The 18,829-nt window shown below is 41.9% G+C and overlaps 3 protein-coding genes and 1 non-coding gene across 4 annotated transcripts; 1 reads left to right on the plus strand and 3 right to left on the minus strand.

Moving 5' to 3' along the window:
• Positions 1-1,362: 1,362 nt before the first annotated feature.
• TRNAH-GUG (transfer RNA histidin (anticodon GUG)) lies at positions 1,363-1,434 on the minus strand. The gene has a single exon. It is a non-coding gene; the product is annotated as a tRNA-His (tRNA).
• An 11,354-nt stretch (positions 1,435-12,788) lies between these two features.
• On the minus strand, positions 12,789-13,632 carry LOC106829727 (histone H2A type 1-H). The gene has a single exon (XM_014838984.3). The coding sequence runs from the start codon at positions 13,610-13,612 to the stop codon at positions 13,226-13,228; it is 387 nt and encodes a 128-aa protein (XP_014694470.1). The 5' UTR covers positions 13,613-13,632; the 3' UTR covers positions 12,789-13,225.
• Positions 13,633-13,879: 247 nt separating this feature from the next.
• Positions 13,880-16,057, plus strand: LOC106829712 (histone H2B type 1-K). Its single transcript, XM_014838976.3, has one exon. It carries the CDS (start codon positions 13,939-13,941, stop codon positions 14,317-14,319), a length of 381 nt encoding a protein of 126 aa, XP_014694462.1. The 5' UTR covers positions 13,880-13,938; the 3' UTR covers positions 14,320-16,057.
• Positions 16,058-16,185: 128 nt separating this feature from the next.
• On the minus strand, positions 16,186-18,305 carry LOC106829715 (histone H4). The gene has a single exon (XM_014838977.3). The coding sequence runs from the start codon at positions 17,647-17,649 to the stop codon at positions 17,338-17,340; it is 312 nt and encodes a 103-aa protein (XP_014694463.1). The 5' UTR covers positions 17,650-18,305; the 3' UTR covers positions 16,186-17,337.
• Between the last annotated feature and the right edge of the window lie 524 nt (positions 18,306-18,829).

Genomic DNA, 18,829 nt, shown 5'->3' on the forward strand with positions numbered 1-18,829 from the left:
AAATCATAGAGTGTAGGTCTTCTTTACTCCTATCACTAAGGGCATTAACTCTCTTACTAAGAGGTAGCCTCTGGGCCATAGTCTATGGATTTCTGCTACTCAGGCCAGTAAGAATTGGAGAAAATGTGTTCTAGAGAATTGCAAGATCAAGATATTTGTCTCTGTTCCAAATCCACGTTTCTTCCTTCACTGGTGGCAAAAGAATTGACAGGAGCTGGTCCTTCTGGGTCAATGCTCTTCATCCCTGTCCTCACTCATGTAAAACTCAGTAGAAATGACATAGACAAAAGAGAAAATTGAGATAGACATGATACAAGTGAACATGAATGACATCTGTGAATGCTGTTAGACTACTGGGAAGCGGTCTCAGAGCTGAGCTGCTGGAGGAATGACATCTGAAGTATAAGACATTTCAGCTCCGTTACAATATCTCTGAAGCTTTGTTGGTGCGAGTTGCAGAATCCGTGTCAGGCAGACAGTTGGGGAAGGAATGCGGGCTATTTTAGTCCTAAGATGGGAAAGTTTTAGGAAGCCAAAGACGATATCTCTATGATGAAACTTCTAATAAGCTGTTAATAATATGAAAAAGAAGACAGTGTTTTTTGAGCACTCACAATCCACAAGGTCCAGGGGAGATGAGGTGCCATTTATGTGATCTCAGTGCTGTGCTACGGCAGGAATAGCCTCATGGAAGCTCTTCTGGGGATCTGCTTGTCTGGAATCACCTTGCTGTGGTCCCCAGGTAGCATCAACTGCTTCTCCTTTCCAGCCATCTCCCCATCTCAGATCAACTCTCCTCTACTCCCATCTTACCCAGTCCACTTGCCCCTTTCTAACTCTAGAAACTGAAAAGGCTAGAGATAGGGGCTACTTTTCTGAGCCATGACTTTGTTTTGCCCCAATAGTTCCTGCACTTTTCTCTCGATTATGAAAGTTTACAGTTTCTCATCACTGGCCCAGGCAGCGTACTTAGAAACGCACGATTCGTGATCAGTTCTTTGTGTGCGAGGAAAGATAGCCACAATAAACCTGGATCTGCATTTGAACAGTCATTTCTCGCATTTAAAAGGAAAAGTTTTCTACTTTTATTATCTCAATTTCTTCTTTGGGGCTTCCAGCTAGTGCCAACAGGACTGTTGGACTTGGGTATGGCTGAGAAGAGAAGCATTGGAAAGAGAAAAAAGAAAAACAAAAACCATAGACACTTTCTGTTTGACTAGCTGGTGGGGGCAGGGTGATGAATATTTGTCTTTTGGGGTTCCGATTAGATTAGGAGTCCCTTCAATTTTGCATGGGTCTTTCGGAGGCTGTTTCCACTGCAGTGTTGAAAAAAAGAAAAGTGCACGTAAGACCTCAATCTTCTGCCGTGACTCGGATTCGAACCGAGGTTGCTGCGGCCACAACGCAGAGTACTAACCACTATACGATCACGGCAAGCCACTGAGAGCCACCTCTTCTGGTGCCCTACCTCTGCTCATTTCTCAGGAACGTCTGTTTTCGTCGTCTAAAGAAAACTGCACTTTGTCTTCCGTCCTCATTTAGAATTGCCTACCCAGTTTACCGCCCTATTCTCTTCCTCCCATCTCCAATATTTTGCTTCTGGCAAATAAACCAAAGTGAACAAAAAATGTTTCACTACACGGAATTTTCCAAACCTGGTGGCTCCTCTCTGGGGTTGGTGACACTTGCGAACTCATAACTCTCATTTCCACTCCCAACCCAGGCGTGTTTCTTGCTTAGTTTAAAAAAGCTTGGTCCTCAGACCTCTGGCAACAAAATGGAGAGTGCTGCTTCAAAGTCAACCTTCCTGGGTCCCATTTTTGGTAAAACCGGTCAGAATCTCCGGGTGCTTGGTGTGCAATCTGGCATCTTATCGCGTGCCAGAAGTGAGCCTCTGGTCCTGGGAACATATGCGGCTTGGTCCTGACCCATGTGTCTGCGAGAAGCCGGCACTGCGCGCCAGGGACTCAGCACACCCACTCTGGACTGTCAGAAAATGCTCGGTGTCCTGGGGCGCTCAGACGGCGTTGAAATTTCTTTCTCCCTGTCTACCTAGGTTGCCAGAAGGGGGATAGGAGAACTTGCTTCTGTCTTGTGTGGCCCGGAAGCGCTCTGGGACACCCCCTCCCCCTGGAAGGCTACGCTGCGAACATGATCTCTAGAGTAAGGGTCCTGCGCGCGCTCTTTCCTTAGTATGGAGTGATTTCCTTTGTTCTCTTTTCCTGGTGAAATTTGATTCCTGCTTCAGCTCTCCACTTTAGCTTCAATTCATCGGGAAGCTTTTCCCGACCTCCCTTCTCCACACAATACATTCCTCCCAGTCTGGGTTAAATTTTGTTTTCTCTGTTCCGTGATCATTTTAAACTTTTCCTTCAATGTCCCTATATCGGTTTCTTATGATATATTAGTTATTGGAATTATTTTTAATTAATGTCAGTCTTCTGCCCCCAACTCCCCCACTGTGCTCCACAGCCTATCACCACGGCTCCACATTTAGTAGGTTCTTTATGAATATCGTTTGGCCTCAGAATGAATGAACCGGCAGAGATTCCAAACCAATGCTTCAGGAAAGCAACTTCTCGCTACAGCCTGTGGCCACACACTGCAGACACAACTTTATCGCATGTGGAGGATGATGTTCAGATTAGGGCAGTTGGTGGGAAAAGATCGAGAGAAACTTAAAGGAGTTCAGAATTATGTCAGCACCTGTCCACAGACAGCCTCTCAGTAGGGCCATTTTATGAGACTTTTTTTTTTTTAATCTCCTTTCTTCTAGATTACACAAAGCCATCCTAATTGCTGGCAAGTTTGCTGAAGAATTACCTGCTTCCCAATATTACTTTTGTGATCAGGCAAGAGCGCTAGAGATTTTCCCAGTCTCAGGGACGTGAGCTCAGTTAAGTTGAAGGAAAGGAAACACTGCCAGTGCAAGGACTGTAGGCTGCCTCTGTCTCAGGCCTGTTTGAGTGGGACCTCGCCTTCCTCTCCTTCCCTCAGGGACTTCCTATCGTCCTATTTAGAAAGCTGCTGTGGACACAAGTGCTTTTTGGCATTTTCTGCTGGGATATTTTTTGGCAGTTGAGTTGACCTGCATGTGCTTCTCAGTAAGGAGACAGAGAAGCTAATCCTGTGTGCCAGTCCTTGGTGTGGCACGGGCCTAGAAAATGACCTCTTTTCTTTCACTTTTTATTTATTTATTTTTTTGAGGAAGACTGGCCCTGAGCTAACATCTGTGCCCATCTTCCTCTACTTTATATGTGGGATGCCTACCACAGCATGGCTTGCCAAGTGGTGCCATGTTCACACCGGGATGGGAACCAGCGAACCCCGGCCGCTGAAGTGGAACGTGCGAACTTAACCACTGTACCACCAGGCCGGCCCAGCTTTTTATTTTTGAAGGGCTTTCTGAGGACTTTGGCACATTCATTACGGTGATTCCGAGTCATATAAGAGACAAGCTGGCATTGTCCAAACCACCAGCTCTACATTTACAACGCCGTGGACTCTTCTTCTGACTTTCCTCAACTTCCTGTAAGAAATTAGTTGAAAACCCTCTCTCCTACTCAAGGGTAAGCAACTCTTTCCTCTCTCTCTCTCTCCTATATTATAAAAAAAAGATTTCTCTATAGAGTCTTTCCCAACAACATTCAAAGATGTTTTTATTTCTTTCATCTGAAAGAAACATTCTCTTGCTCCCATTATCCTTTCAGCTGACATTACTGTCCTTCAGTTTATAGCCATATTTCCCCAAAGTGTCATCAAACTTATATCTTATTTCTTTCATCTCATTGCTTTTATTTAATATATTTCAACTTACCTTTGCTTCCAACACTCCACTTAATCTTATCTTTTAAATTTCACTAATTGAAATTGCTCTATCTAGTACATTGTTAGTCTTCATCTTATTTGAATTTGCAGCAGCATGTGACACAGCTGATCACTCCCTTCTCCTGGAAACATTTCTTCATGTTGATTATAAGACACCACTCTGCAGATTTTTCTTCCATTTCATTAGCCCCTACTTCTCAGTTTTGTTTGCTGGTTTCTTCTTACTTCCTCAAGTCCTCAAGGCTCAGTCCTTGTTCTCTGTCTTCTCTTGCTTCCTTGGTGATTACACCTGGTTGCACCCATACTCTGAGATTTCAGCCAAGACCTCTACCCCAGACTCCAAACACGATACTCAACTTCGCAGGTGATAGCTCCTTCAGATGTCTAATAGACATTTCAAATTTAATATGTCTGAAACTGAATTCTTGATCTTTTCCTCAAACCTAAACTTTCTACTCCTCTCCATTTGGTACAAAAGTTGGATGGGTAACAGAGAATGAGAGTAGATTACTGCAAACTTAATCATATATTGAAACCAAATGCTCACTGTACCATCATATGTGATTCATGGGGGTTGGGGAGCAGCTCATCATGACTTCTGGTACCTGGTAAGCACTAAGAAATATTTTTCCTAATCTCGATTAGTAAATAAAACTAGAAATTGTTTGCTTTTAATTTAATTTTTTTTAAAGATTGGCACCTGAGCTAACAACTGTTGCCAATCTTTTTTTTTTCTGCTTTATCTTCCCATAGCCCCTGGGTACATAGTTGCATATTTTTAGTTGTGGGTCCTTCTAGTTGTGGACGTGGGACGTTGCCTCAATGTGACCTGATGAGTGGTGCCATGTCCGCACCCAGGATCTGAACCAGTGAAACCCTGGGCCACTGCAGCCGAGCGCGCAAACTTAACCACTGGGCCACGGGGCTGGCCCCCGAAATTGTTTGCTTTTAGATGGGAAATATATATATATATACTTTTACTATTTGCCAAAGGGATCTGAAAATTGTTTTATCATAATGCACTCCAGAGGAATGTTGTTATCTTAGTGCCCTACAGAATATGATGCTGACGCATTACAATGACAACACTGTGGAAGCTGGTCCTGGTGAGCAGAAAATAGCAAATATACTAGATGTCTTAGTAAGAGATGTGAATCCCAGAGTTTAGAGATAAAAAACATGAAAGTTCAAGAGACTGCTGCAGAGAAGCTTATAGGGGTCTGGTGATGTGAGATATTTCAGAATATTCTCTCAAGAGTGAGAAACAAGTTGCTGCACCTCAGAACTCCCACCTTCAGAAACTCAATGCTTGATAGGCCTCTTTGGATTTTGGAAGCAACGTGTGTACTATATCTGGGTGTGCTACGGTCACCAGCTGCCAGATAATTTGTAAGCCTGATGCTTTTTATTAGGGCCCCCTTTGAAGTGTAAATATCTTACCGCTTGGGCTTTGTAACACAGAAGAGCCATTGGCCTGGAGTTATCCATGGCAGACAGAAATGCTCTAAGGAGACTCTTGCAAAGCTCATGAAGAACATCACACCTGGGGATTTGGAATGAGGCCATATTTTATTCTGATGACAACTATTCTTTCTTTGAAAAATAACTTCTAGCTTCTACTGGACCATTTTAGTTACTGAATGCCTGACGATGGGACACAAAGTAAACATGTGTCCCAGAATATTCACCAGAAACTGAGTATTCTGTGATCTACTGAATTATGAAAACGGATATGCACTGTGGCATTTCATTTTAAAATGAAATTCTATAGATACGACCAGATCTGAGATAGTCTGGAGAGTATGTGTAATGCCCAGACTCCTATGGTATTTGTTCTTACTGCTTTGTTATGTCTTATTCAACTGCTTTTTATGACCTCACAGTAAACTTCCTATGACTAGTTACCAGAGGATTAACAATCACGGGTCTGTTTTGATTGGCTTTGCAGAGCATTCTATAACCAGGTAGAATTGGACGGCTGTGCCCTACAAGCTACAATTCCACTTAAGAATAGGAGGCTGAGAGAGAGAGTAGTGAAGAGAAATCCTCCCCGTCAGCAGAACATTGGGTAGTACATCCATTCTCACGGGAGGGAATCTGGCCTGATGTAGGAAAAGCTAATCTATATGTATCTTTACTAATTTATGGACAGTGACTAATGAGTTATCCAGCTAGTCAAGGACAGGGAAAACAAGACTAGAAAATTAACATCATGAATATCTTGTGGAGTGTAATGTGAATAGACACAGATAGTGAATATATTTGAGTCACACCAAAATGCTCACAAGAGGGCTTCCCTCATGAGAAAGGCTCTCCCCTCAGGTGGAAATGATGACCTATCCTGTGAGGATCAGTCAACCTCTTTCCCCAGCCAACCAGTGATTGCAAAATTGTCTATGTACAAAGGAGTTCATAGTGGTGGAGATGAAGCCTATTGATAGGTTCAAATTATGGGATTACTAACACCAAGCTGATTGGGCTACCACCACTGCTGACCACTACTTGCCAACAAGAGAGGCCACTGCTACACCCCTTACAGTATCATCTCCAGGGAACTATCAGCTGGCCACTAGTCAGTGAGTTGATTATACTGGACCCTTCTTTCATGGAGGAAGCACTAATTTTTCCTTACAGGGATGGACACATATTTAGGGGCTGGATTTGCTTTTCTTGCTTGTATGTTTTAACTCCTACCACCATCCGAGGACTTAGAGAATACCTTTCCCATCATCATGGTATCTCAAAAAATGCCTCTAAGCATGGCACATATTTTGCAGCAATGGCCGTGCATCCACGGGATCCACTGGTTTTAACGTGCACCTCATTACCTAGAAGCTACTGGCTTGATAGAATTGTGAGCGGCCTTCTGGAAGCCCAGTTATGTCACCAACTGGAAGATAGAATCTTCACATTTTTGTCTTAACAGGATATGGTATATGCCTTAAAAGAGTGACCAATATATGAAGCCATCTCCCCTGTATCTAGAATACACAGATCTGGGAATCAAGAGGTAAGAGTGGGAATGATTCTTCTCGTTATTACACCCAGGGATCCATCTGAAGAATTTTGTATCCTGTCCCTATGACCTTGAGCTCTGAGGGATTAAGAGTCTTCATGCCCAATAGAGAAATGTTTCCCTAGGGAACAGTGTCAGCTTTCAAACTAATTGATTAATTAATTGATTTCAATTAATTTGAAAGCTGAGAACTGTCTTTGGACATCTCAGTCTTTTCATGCCACTGAAGCAATAGGCAGAGAAAAGGGTTGCTCTTCTTTCTGGGATGACTGGCCCCAATTGCTGGGAAGTAATTGGGTTTTTGCTGTCCAATGGAGGCTAAGAAGATACTACTATAACCCACGGAAGTCTCTGAGTGTTGTTTGCCCACAACCCCTGGTCAATAAAAATTTGTGGCAAACTGATAAAGAAAAGACAACCAATGATGCAGATCCCACAGGAATAAAGGCACAAATTATACTGCCATATAAAGAATCCAGCCAAGGTGCTGACAGAGGTCTGGGTAATAAGGAATGAGTCCTTAGAAAAAGGAAACTATGATTACTAATTTAAGCCTCACGACCAGCTGTAGACGCAGAGTCCATAGAAGCTTTGTATTAACTGAATTTTCTCAGTTTTTATCCTAGTACCTTCTAGCAAGGTGATGACTAACTATCATTTTAGGTTTAAGGTGGGACTATGAACAAAGTGAAATCACCTCATGAACTGGCTGTGATTTCACGCATTTCATGTTGGAAATGTAAATTTTTCACCTGGTTAAAGGATAAGAGAAAATGCCAAAGGACAAAAGGAGTGGACTGGGCCAGATACGTATTAACCTTTGCCGGTTCAGATTCGCTCTCCCTCTCCTTCATCCTGTCCCCAGGAGGCTGGCCTATGTAGGAATTCAGTCCTTGCCTTCTGGCTTCTGGTTGGATTTGGCCAGTGGAAAGTAAAAGTAGATCTGAGAGAGGAAGGAGCTCTTTCTGTCTCAGATTCCATTTCCTCCCATTGCCCTTTTGGGCCTAGGTATGGTAACTGCCTACATAGGCTAGCATCAGGGCTGTCAAATGACAAAACTCAAACAATTTAGTAAGGAATTTGATGTCCTTTATTTCAGGGAAAACAATCTGTGGATTGGGGGAGGCAGTGCCTCACAGAAGTGGAGCGCTCTTCCACAGGGATTTCGGGCAAGAGTGTGGTTTATAGAGTGTTAGAAGAGGCAACACAGAAACAGGGTGTGATTGGCTAGAAAGTCGGGGATTTCCTTATAAGGCAAACCAGTCCTAATTTCTAGGATAAGGTGAGCTAGCTAAAGCTGAGGTGGAGGATTGTGATTGGTGTATGCTAGGTTTCCTAACAGTGAGGCATTTCCAGTAAGTGCAGCTGACCTAGATTTAGATTTGTGACATGGGCCGGGTCACTGGGGTAGCCTCTATTTTGTGGGTCCAAATATATCAATTAACTTTATCAGGGCACCACACTATCCCTTGTGGTTTCCTAACTCCTCGCTCACTTTACAAGTAGCCTATTGAACAATAATCAAAGTACTCAATTTGAGTGAATATCCTTTTCCTGATGGAACATTGGCTGATGTTCTGACCTCTTCTAGCTTATGTGCTAGTGGAGTTTACAGACCTTAAACAAAAATAGAAAAGTTATTTGTTCTTAAAATATAATAATTGGCAGGGAGTTTAAGACCCTGGTGTAGTAACAGTGAATGGCTGTCAGCAGGCATAATGTGGATTAGGATTCAGGGAACACCTCACTGAAGAGATGCACTACTAGGAAAACTGAAGAATGAATTGGAGTTAGTCAAGGAAAGACGAGTTCAACAAACACTCTTGGCCTTTAAAATAGCAAATGCAAAGCTACTGAGGCAGGAAGAAGCATCACATGTTCTAGAAACAATGGTCTCTTGTGATTGGAGCATAATGAAAGAAGGAGCGTGACAAATAAAAATGGCAAGCAATAGGATATATTGGAGAATATGAGGAAGCCATTTGGTATAGACCTAATTCGGCCTGACCTTGTCTTTCCAAAAGGGCCTGACCATGGCTGTTGAGCATGCATTGTATATCTGCTTTAGATTTTCCCTATGGCAAGAGCAAAGGCCCTTGAGGTAAAGGTGCAACTTCCCTGCCCCTCCCAACCTTGGTGTCTCCTTAAGGATTAAGCATCTTTCCTTAGGCTAGAAACTGATTGCTGCGCTCACCTGTGACCACCCAGCTCCAGACAATAGACTTGCCTCCTGCTACGCCCACGAAGATAGCAGACCCACTACCTGCTGTGTCCATCAAGTGCTGTGCCAACAGGGCAATCTTGTGACTATTGTGGGAGGGACATTTCAATCATATGTGAAACACCCTGTTTGGGGGTATATAACCACTCTGTGCACCCCACTTCTTCGGTGCCCTTTCTTCCTTTGGGAAGAAAGACCTTGGGCCATGGTCCTCAGATTTCAGCTCAGAATAAACTCACCCAAATTTTCATTTACAGATTGGTTATGGATTATTTTCCTTGACAAGTGAAACAGAGAAGTCCTGGAGGTAAAGAAGGTCAGGTACATGGGAAACACTTTGCTTTTTTTATATGTCTGTTTTCTTTCCCAAATTCATGCTTTCCTTTGTATCCTGAAGCCTAGAAGACTATAAATTACATTTCCCTGGTTCCTTTGCCAGCCATGTTCTGGTTAGTTTCAGCCACTGGGAAGCAATGGAAGAGAAATGAGAAGCCAGGAGGAAAGGAGAATCTACTCGCTTCTGGCAATAATGGTGGTGAGTCCATGAAGGTGGAACAGGGAGAGTTGATCACTGTAAAATAGTAATCCTTCCCCCTGGGGAAGGGAAAAAACAACTCTAATATTATCTCTTTATATCATCTAATTTACTGAAAGGACATTTTGGAGACTTACAGGAGCTGGTATATTCAGGAGAGGCTTCTAACTTATTTAGCAGGAGTACCAGATCAAATCAGACAGGTCAACCCCTAAATACACTTTCTAATTCTAGTCTGATAATTTTATTAATTCATAAAGTTTTCAAGCAAAGTATGGACTGCACTGATTTCTCCTTGAAAATATCAGTTAGTTTAGCAATTCTGCTGTGAATGTAATAAGGTTAGTTTTTGATAGGTCAAACAATTTTAATTTACACCAGCAATTTTACCTACAAAGTTTTTTGTTTTATATTATTCCAAATGCTATCTGGGATCTTAAGTTCATTTACTGATTGCCAAGTGTGAGTCTAGATATCAGTCAGTCGGTCAGCCTTGTAAACAGAACTCTTATCAAGGCTCAAACTAGCACACACAGAATCTAGATTCCATGATATGTGAAGCCATGTCAACTAAGTCAGCTGGATATAAAATTACATTCTTTTGTCCTTAGTCAAGCATTCTCATTACCCATTACCATAAATATTTCTGAGATTTTGTCATTATTAATTATCAAAAGCATGCAGTAATTTTGGAGCTTAAACCTTTACACCTTCGATTTGGCTTTACAGTCGTTCCCCACAAACAATGCATGACAACAACTCCATCTAGTAATAGGTATGAAGATGACGGGGTAAAGGGTGGAACGTGAGGAAAAGTATGTGTTTTTAAGTGTGATCCTCATTTTCAGGAATCTTTCGTTATTCACTTTAAACTACTGTAAACACTATTTGAATAATTAAATCTACCTAGTTTTATTCTTTTTCATTTGGCATCTGTTAATGCAAATCTGATCACGAAATTCTCCTACTAAAATCTTTCAACATCTCCCTTTAGCATTCTCATCCAAGTTTTTACACACCTTAGACCAAAGTATACAAGACCAGGTAGTTAAGAGAAGACAGTCACGTGTGGGTTCTGTGTTGAGGTAAATAATATCCTGAGTTATAACTTTCTGTCCTACAAATTGAGAACCTGATTGGATAAATAACACTGTCTTTTCTTGTCCATTCAGTTTGCGATGCTATAACAAATACCATAGGCTGGGTGGCTTAAACAACAAACATTTGTTTCTCACAGTTCTGGAGTCTGGGAAGTCCATCGTCAAGGTGCTGGCAGATTCAGTGTCTGGTGAAGGCCTGCTTCCTCGTTTGTAGGTGCTACCATGTCTCTGTGTGCTCATGTGATTTCTTCTTTGTGGGCTCAAGGAATGGGGGTGGCTCTGGTCTCTTCCTCTTGTAAGGGCACTAGTCCCATCATGAGGATTTTACCCTTATGACCTCACCTAAACCCTCTTACCTCCCATAGGCCCCACTTCCAAATACCATCACATTGGGAGCTATTAGGATTTCAACATATTAATTTGAGGTTGGGGGACACAGATATACAGTCCATAGCATTTCTTTTCTAAACTGAAACAATACCCACCTCAAAGGGTTGTAAGAATTAAATAAATGTATCCATATGTATCCATATCCATATCTGTATCCATATGTATCCATATAGAGCCCATAAGTGATCAGTACTGAATATTCTTCCATGTTTTCTTGAAAAGCTCATTCTCCTCTCCTTTGGGCCTCAACTATTGATTTTGAAGCCTTCACATTATAGTGCAAAGCTGGATTATTTCCCAGTATTGGATGAGTGAAGCAATTTGCTAGATCTGGAGGAGGGAGAGAAGGCCAGTGGAGAATCCTCTCATATTCCTTACAATTGTTTTATATCACCTTCCATTTGCTATGATTGAGGCATCTAAAGCTCTTACAGGAATATATAAAATTAGAAAAGGTTTTTAGAAAGTTTGCATGTTTTTTCATTTCTCTAAAAAGAAAACATTCCCTTTGAATTCCAGGATGAAAGTTAAGAAGCAGTATCAGCTGTGTATGCTAAAGTCAGTCTTACAAATACCATCACAGACAGTACTCAACGTTGATATGTATATTTATGTTACTATGTGTCATAGACATGGAAATGCAGTGCTTGGACCCCCATCAAGGGAAGACTTGCTGCCCAGCTGCAGAGAGCAGTTAGCAGGTAGGCAGCCCCTGTCGGCTCTGTCAGTGTTGGCTTGAGTTTACATTCAAGGTCACTCCCTTCCCCTGGGCAGTTCACATCAGTGCAGAGCAAAGTAGGGATGTACAGGCTGGTCCAGGGGCATTTTGCCCAATGTGGGGCAACTCTGACAGACTATATAGGCTCTAGAGCTCTCCACATGTTTGGTCTGTATCACAGTTTGACATTCTCCTCCATCCAATCCTAGTTCTCTTTCCCTTCACAGATGTTGGTCCCTAATAAACATCTTGCACCCCAAAGTCCATCTCAGGATCTCTGTCCAGGGAACCCAATCTGTATCATTTGGTGACCATAATTTTTTTCCTGGGCCTCTTGCATGTTACTGTCATTCTATTCAGCAGGACTCTGCAAACAAAAACTAGGAGTAGCAAATAAGCCTGTGTGTACTCTATTATAAACTATGTCTTCTTAAATCTTTGTAAACTATGTGATAAAGTTAATACGAGTTGTATGGTGCCTTTTTTTTTTTTAAAGTGGGTTGGATTCCATAGCTTTTTATATCTAACTAATTTGTATTATCAAATGTAGTATCTCAGAGATCTGGATTGCTATTTCTTTTGATTATTAGTGCGTATTAATTTACACATCCTACAGTCATAAATTAGGGGTCTATCCTTCTCCCTCCCTATTACCTGCTTTTATTTCATAGCCTTACGGGCCTTCTGTCTGTTCCCAAGAAATATCAAGCTCATTGTGTCTTAAGGCCTCTACATTTTCAGTTACCTCTACTTGGAATACTCCTCCCCTAACGTGCTTGTCTCATTTGTTTTTTTCAATTTATGTAGGCCTCTGATCAGGACACACCTCTGAAGAGGTCATCCCCACTTACCCACTATCTAAAATAGTAATTCCTATTATGCTCTATAGTTTATCTCCTCTACTCATAGAATACGTTATCTGACCTTACACCACGTTTACATGTTTGTGTCCCGTCCCACCCACCCCTGTCCAAGCAGTACTTTACATGGAGGCAGATTCTTTTAGACTGCATTCCCTGTTTACACCTTGAACTACCAGAAGAGTGCATTAAATGAATGTGTTCCAAAGAAATAGGATCAAGAATATATCAATGTGACTTCATAAATCCTGGATATTTTTAGTCAAATTGTAACTCCCATTACAATAAAATCTAACTTGAAGATGAAAATTCCAAGAGTAGAATTTTAAGAATTTCATCATTTGGTGAAAATTGCTCTCGAGTTAAACCACACTATATTTAGGCTTATTATTAGAGTTGCTCCACCTCGTCCCGAGAAAAGAACCACTTCACACTTTGTATGGTTATAACCAAAAGCAAAAATACAGTAAAGTGTGTGTACCAGCCTTCTCTGACAGGGTGGGTGGCTCTGAAAAGAGCCTTTGTTTTCCAGCGTTTCTAGCGAAGCTTCCTCCCCCTTATTTGGCTTTGTGGTGGCTCTCAGTCTTCTTGGGCAGCAGCACGGCCTGGATATTGGGCAGCACACCGCCCTGCGCGATAGTCACTTTGCCCAGCAGCTTGTTGAGCTCCTCGTCATTGCGGATGGCCAGCTGCAGGTGGCGCGGGATGATGCGCGTCTTCTTGTTGTCGCGGGCCGCGTTGCCCGCCAGCTCCAGGATCTCGGCCGTCAGGTACTCCAGCACCGCCGCCAGGTACACCGGCGCGCCGGCCCCGACCCGCTCGGCGTAGTTGCCCTTACGGAGCAGGCGGTGCACTCGGCCCACGGGGAACTGCAGGCCCGCCCGAGAAGAGCGGGTCTTGGCCTTGGCGCGAGCTTTGCCTCCTTGCTTGCCTCGTCCAGACATAACTACCTCACCAGCCTCGCCTCAAGCAACTAACAAAATGAAAGTACAGGAGCAGCAGTGTTTATAACCCCTATTGGGCGCGAAAAAGAAGGTTTGTCATTGGTTAGGAGTGCAGATTCATTTTAACCAATGGATACGCGAGTTTGGAATTCTTGCATTCTGATTGGGCAGAACTAACATGACGTTTCTCCAAATAGCCACCAATCAAACATAGGACTTTAACGCATCACTTTTTGCATAAGAGGTTCTATATACAAAGGCCATTTAACGCTCAGCCTACGCTATTTCTCTGCCTCTTTTCTAGTAAGTTGTGTTTTCTCTCGACTATGCCGGAACCAGCTAAATCTGCTCCAGCCCCCAAGAAGGGCTCCAAGAAGGCGGTGACCAAGGCCCAGAAGAAGGACGGCAAGAAGCGCAAGCGCAGCCGCAAGGAGAGCTACTCGGTCTATGTGTACAAGGTGCTAAAGCAGGTCCACCCCGACACCGGCATCTCGTCCAAGGCCATGGGCATCATGAACTCGTTCGTCAACGACATCTTCGAGCGCATCGCGGGCGAGGCGTCGCGCCTGGCGCATTACAACAAGCGCTCGACCATCACCTCCAGGGAGATCCAGACGGCCGTGCGCCTGCTGCTGCCCGGGGAGCTGGCCAAGCACGCGGTGTCCGAGGGCACCAAGGCCGTCACCAAGTACACCAGCGCCAAGTAAATTTGTCAAGTAAGCGTCTTCAATCCCATCCCCAAAGGCTCTTTTAAGAGCCACTAAGTTGTCAACATTAGAGCTGTAAATACATGTTCGGATCGGGCTTAAGTAAAGCCGATTATCATGGGGTGGTTGAGGATTACATTATGCTGAAGAAAGGATGTGTACTCCTAACAGTCTCTGGCTAGAAAGAAATCAGATACACTGACAAAGTGTCTCCCTTATATAATCAAGAAAAGGGCCAGGCCGGAGATGTTAAACAAGTTTTTTTTTTCTTTCCCTGTGTGTGTGTGTGTGACACAAAGATTTCTGGCTTTGGCGCGAAAATAGATCCTTGAATCGCGTGGAAGCCGAGTTACCTTCCGGTTGAAATCCTATTGGCCTTTTGTGTCACGTTTCCTTTTTCTCTCCACCATCGGAGTTCTAATCTGCGTTTACATACTTAAATTTGGTCTCTGAGCTAAAAGTGCAGCGTCTTAGCTGAGCAGTTACTTCATGTTCTTTTAGGTGATACGGTGTGATTAAAAAGATGAAGAATGACAGGAGGGGCGTTAAATAGTCAGAACAATGCCTTTTGTTCAGTTTTATTTAAATTTTGGCCTCTCCAACACATTTGGGGTTAGGAGAATGCCAGACCACCAGAAGTAATAAATAGTCTGTAAGGCAAAGATGAGAAGTATAGTTTTTCTCCTGAGTAAAGAAATGGAATGGAGGAAACACAAACCAGATCTTAAATGACCAATTTACTAGTTTTTAAGTCAAATATATATGGCTAGAGGGGAAATAAGTGACAAAGAGATGGCATAATGAGGAAAAACAAGGGTACATTAATAAGAATTGGGATCTTGTGCCTCTAATTTGAGCAAATTAAACTCTTGTGCATTTGTTTACCTATTCCTCAAAGAATATTGAGCTGAACTTTGTGATTCCTTTCAGCTGTTAAATTCGCTGCTCTCCGGAGAAACAATGAGATGGGTGTGAGGGGAGGGAGAGAATAAACAACTTTCTCAGGCCCACAATCAAACCAATTGTAGAAAAGATTGAATAATGAAATTACATTGGGATAGCCACAGGCAGATCTTGTACCTGGCCTGACACATTTTCCCAAATTCTCCATTGTAGGATTAGGAGCAGTACCTACTCTTTGTGATGGCTTCTCTATCTACTGAGAGAATGATTAAGAATATTACAGCTTTAGGTTATAGAATATAATATATTTGTGACTTGGTTATTTGACTTGGCTGTCAGTGCCTCTATTTTGCTATTTTAAAATGAGGATAATAAAACCTATCTCACAAGAATGTTACATGAGATAATCCATGTAAAGCATTTGGCACAGATTTGAATAAACTTTCGATATAATTTAGGTATTTTCTCTTCTGTCTCACTCTTTGCCTCTCGCAACACCTTGCAAATTTTAGGCATTCAGTTAATAATTTTTTAAGAGAATAGAAAGGTCAATCTGTTATCAACTCATTCAGAAAAGCCTTACTCTCAATTCAAGCCAAATGAGATAAGTATCATAGATTATTTTTTTGTCCAGTTAATGCCTGAAGCTCTTTGGGGAATTGAGGGAGAGGCAAATAACTCCTATGTGAAAAGGCAGCATTCACAAAAGTTATCAAAAACATAAATTCAACATTATTAAAATTAATTTTTGCGCATATGGATAGGAATAATGTTTAAAAACAAACCAATCCGCAAGGTGACAGCCTATATTTGCCACATGCATATTCACAAAAGATTAAAAGCCAAAAAAACCCCAAAGAATACTTAGAAATAATAAATAAATTCCAGGAAATAAAAAAATGAGCAAAGAATGGAAGGCAGTTTCCAGAAAGGGAAGAAAACTTAAACAGCTAAAAATTCCATTAAAAAAGCAACTTTATTAGAATCAGAGAAGTAAAACTTAAGAACGCAATGGGATACTATTTAGAAAATCCTTAGATGGCCAAAAATTTAGCAAATGTTGAAGTATGCAGTAACAACAACTGTCAAAGACTCCCGGTGGAATATGGGAGTGTAAAGTGAACATAAAACTCCAGAAAGCAAATTGTTCATTTCTTTTCACGCTGAATACGCATATACCCTATTACCAAGCAATTCGACTCCTAGATATGTAACTAGAGAAAGTGCACAGCTGTTTACAATGCCCATTGCAACACTGTTTGTAATTGGGTGAAAAGATAAACTAGAATTACACGTTTTGACACGGATATATTTCAAAAACAAATGTAGAAAAAAAGTTTTATAAAGATATGTACAAAAATATACCTTTTAAAGTTTTTAAAACTTGCAAAATAATGCTATATTGCTTAAGGGTATGCACATCTAAAGTTAAAAAATAAAAAACATGGGAACAAACACCAAAATCAGGATCCTGGTTAATTCCGGGCTGGGGAAACAGTCGTAGTACTGAGAGAGGAAGGAGACGCGGAGGGATTCAACTGTATTTGAATTAACTTTAGGTGGTAACATTTACTTTAAGTGGTGTGGTATTCTTTAGCGTCTGTTGTATACCCCATGTATTTACCCCCAGTGGAGCTCTCTGCCACAGCTTTCTTAACCAAACACTACAAAACTTTCCTCAACGTCCCTGCACTGAGTGCAAGTTACTGCTCTGCTCAGACTCCTCACCCTGACATTAATATATATAAAGGACTGGAGAGAGGTTGCTAACGGTGGGCGAGGCCCTCTAGGTCTCAGGCCTCTTCACTAACTTTTGGTTAGGCTAACGACCCAGATTTTATGAGGCTCTAGGCAGCTCCAACCTGCAGCCAGAGTAGTTGGCTAGCAGACTCTGCCTCCGCCTCGGAGAACCTTGGCCTGTGATCAGTTAATAATCGCCCTCTACACGCAACCCCACTGAGTTGACCTTATACAACCGCTCTAAAGAACTCATTAATAATGGCCTTAAGAAACTTCTTCGCAAGTAATCACTTCAGCCCAGCCCTTTCGGTGAAAACTTGGGGGCCCTAAAAAGGGCCTTTTTAGTAAATGACTAGGTTGCAAGTGCTTTTTATCTTAGCCGCCGAAGCCATAAAGGGTGCGCCCCTGGCGCTTGAGAGCGTAGACCACGTCCATGGCGGTGACCGTCTTGCGCTTGGCGTGCTCGGTGTAGGTGACCGCGTCCCGGATCACATTCTCCAGGAAGACCTTGAGCACCCCGCGGGTCTCCTCGTAGATGAGACCGGAGATGCGCTTGACACCCCCACGCCGGGCCAGACGCCGAATGGCAGGCTTGGTGATGCCCTGGATGTTGTCGCGCAGCACCTTGCGGTGGCGCTTGGCACCACCTTTACCCAGACCCTTTCCACCTTTGCCACGTCCAGACATCCTCAGGAAGTCAGGGAAGCAAGAAAATGAAGTCGGTTTTCGCAGCTCCCTTTTATACGTTACCTCTGCGGACCAGAGTGAAAACCGAAAGAGCTGTGGCGGGAAGTCCCTCTGGGTTGGGGGAGGGGACCTAAAAGGGAACACGCTAGCTTATGCTGCTTCCTTTTGTTCTGTTTCAGTTAATTCTTTTAAACCCTCAAGACCTAGGCTTTCTCCTTCTTTTCTCATTTAATGTTTTGTGCCCCATCATAAAACTTTAACATTGTAGAGGATACATAAAAAGCAAAGAGAATAAAATATTCTGTTTTTATCTCTACATATTTACAAGTATTTTCTTTCTCCAACAGTATTTTCATAACACCGTACCACTTTGGAAAGTTTTTCTCCTTCATATACAGGGGAAATATACTGCATATACTAACTTCCTAGAAACAGAACAAGATGGAGAAATAGAGAATTTCTATGGAAGGAGAATGGAGAATAGAACAAGATGAACAAAATAGAGAATTTTAAGATCTTCCAGGTGTATTGCTAAATTCTCTTCCACCAAAAGTGTACCAATTTTCAGTATATCTTACTAATAAAGGATAGAACTATTTAAAAAAATTTAGCTCTATAATAATCCGGACTTGGTTTCTTGTATAGAGAACTAACTTTCAAAAAATTAACTAGCTGACTAATCAATATAACATAATAAATACTGTCTCCACTGATTTGAGGAGTTTAATTGATCATATATTGAATATTTCGCTTAAAATTGTTTCTTCAGTTTTTATTGTTCTGCTGATCAGTCTACATGTAGTGCCGAAGTATTATAATTATTTGTAAGGTTGAAAAATAGTTTAGTATTTGGCAGTGAGTTCCTACCTCATAATTATTTTTTCAAAAAAGTTTTGCTATTATCACCATTATTCTTAAAATTACAAACCATTTTATCTAGCTGCAACAAAAAAATTCTTTTAGTACTCTCATCAAAACTGTGTTCAGTCTATCACATTTATTAGGGTAAATTTATTATCTTTGAAATACTGTGTCCTCCTAATCTGAAAAATACTGGATCTCTCCGTCAATCCGGGTCTTTAGATCTATCTCAGTAGAGTTTTTTCTAGATAATATATAATTTAAAAAATTAAAATAATATTTTCATTAATTACAAGAGCAATTAATTTGTCATTAATGG

This window comes from Equus asinus, chromosome 8, assembly GCF_041296235.1.
Source record: "Equus asinus isolate D_3611 breed Donkey chromosome 8, EquAss-T2T_v2, whole genome shotgun sequence".
Classification (NCBI taxonomy): domain Eukaryota; kingdom Metazoa; phylum Chordata; class Mammalia; order Perissodactyla; family Equidae; genus Equus; species Equus asinus.

Excerpts from the sequence above, each read along its gene's own strand:
- LOC106829712 (XM_014838976.3), top strand. The coding sequence starts at position 13,939 with ATGCCGGAACCAGCTAAATCTGCTCCAGCCCCCAAGAAGGGCTCCAAG.
- LOC106829727 (XM_014838984.3), bottom strand. The coding sequence starts at position 13,612 with ATGTCTGGACGAGGCAAGCAAGGAGGCAAAGCTCGCGCCAAGGCCAAG.
- LOC106829715 (XM_014838977.3), bottom strand. The coding sequence starts at position 17,649 with ATGTCTGGACGTGGCAAAGGTGGAAAGGGTCTGGGTAAAGGTGGTGCC.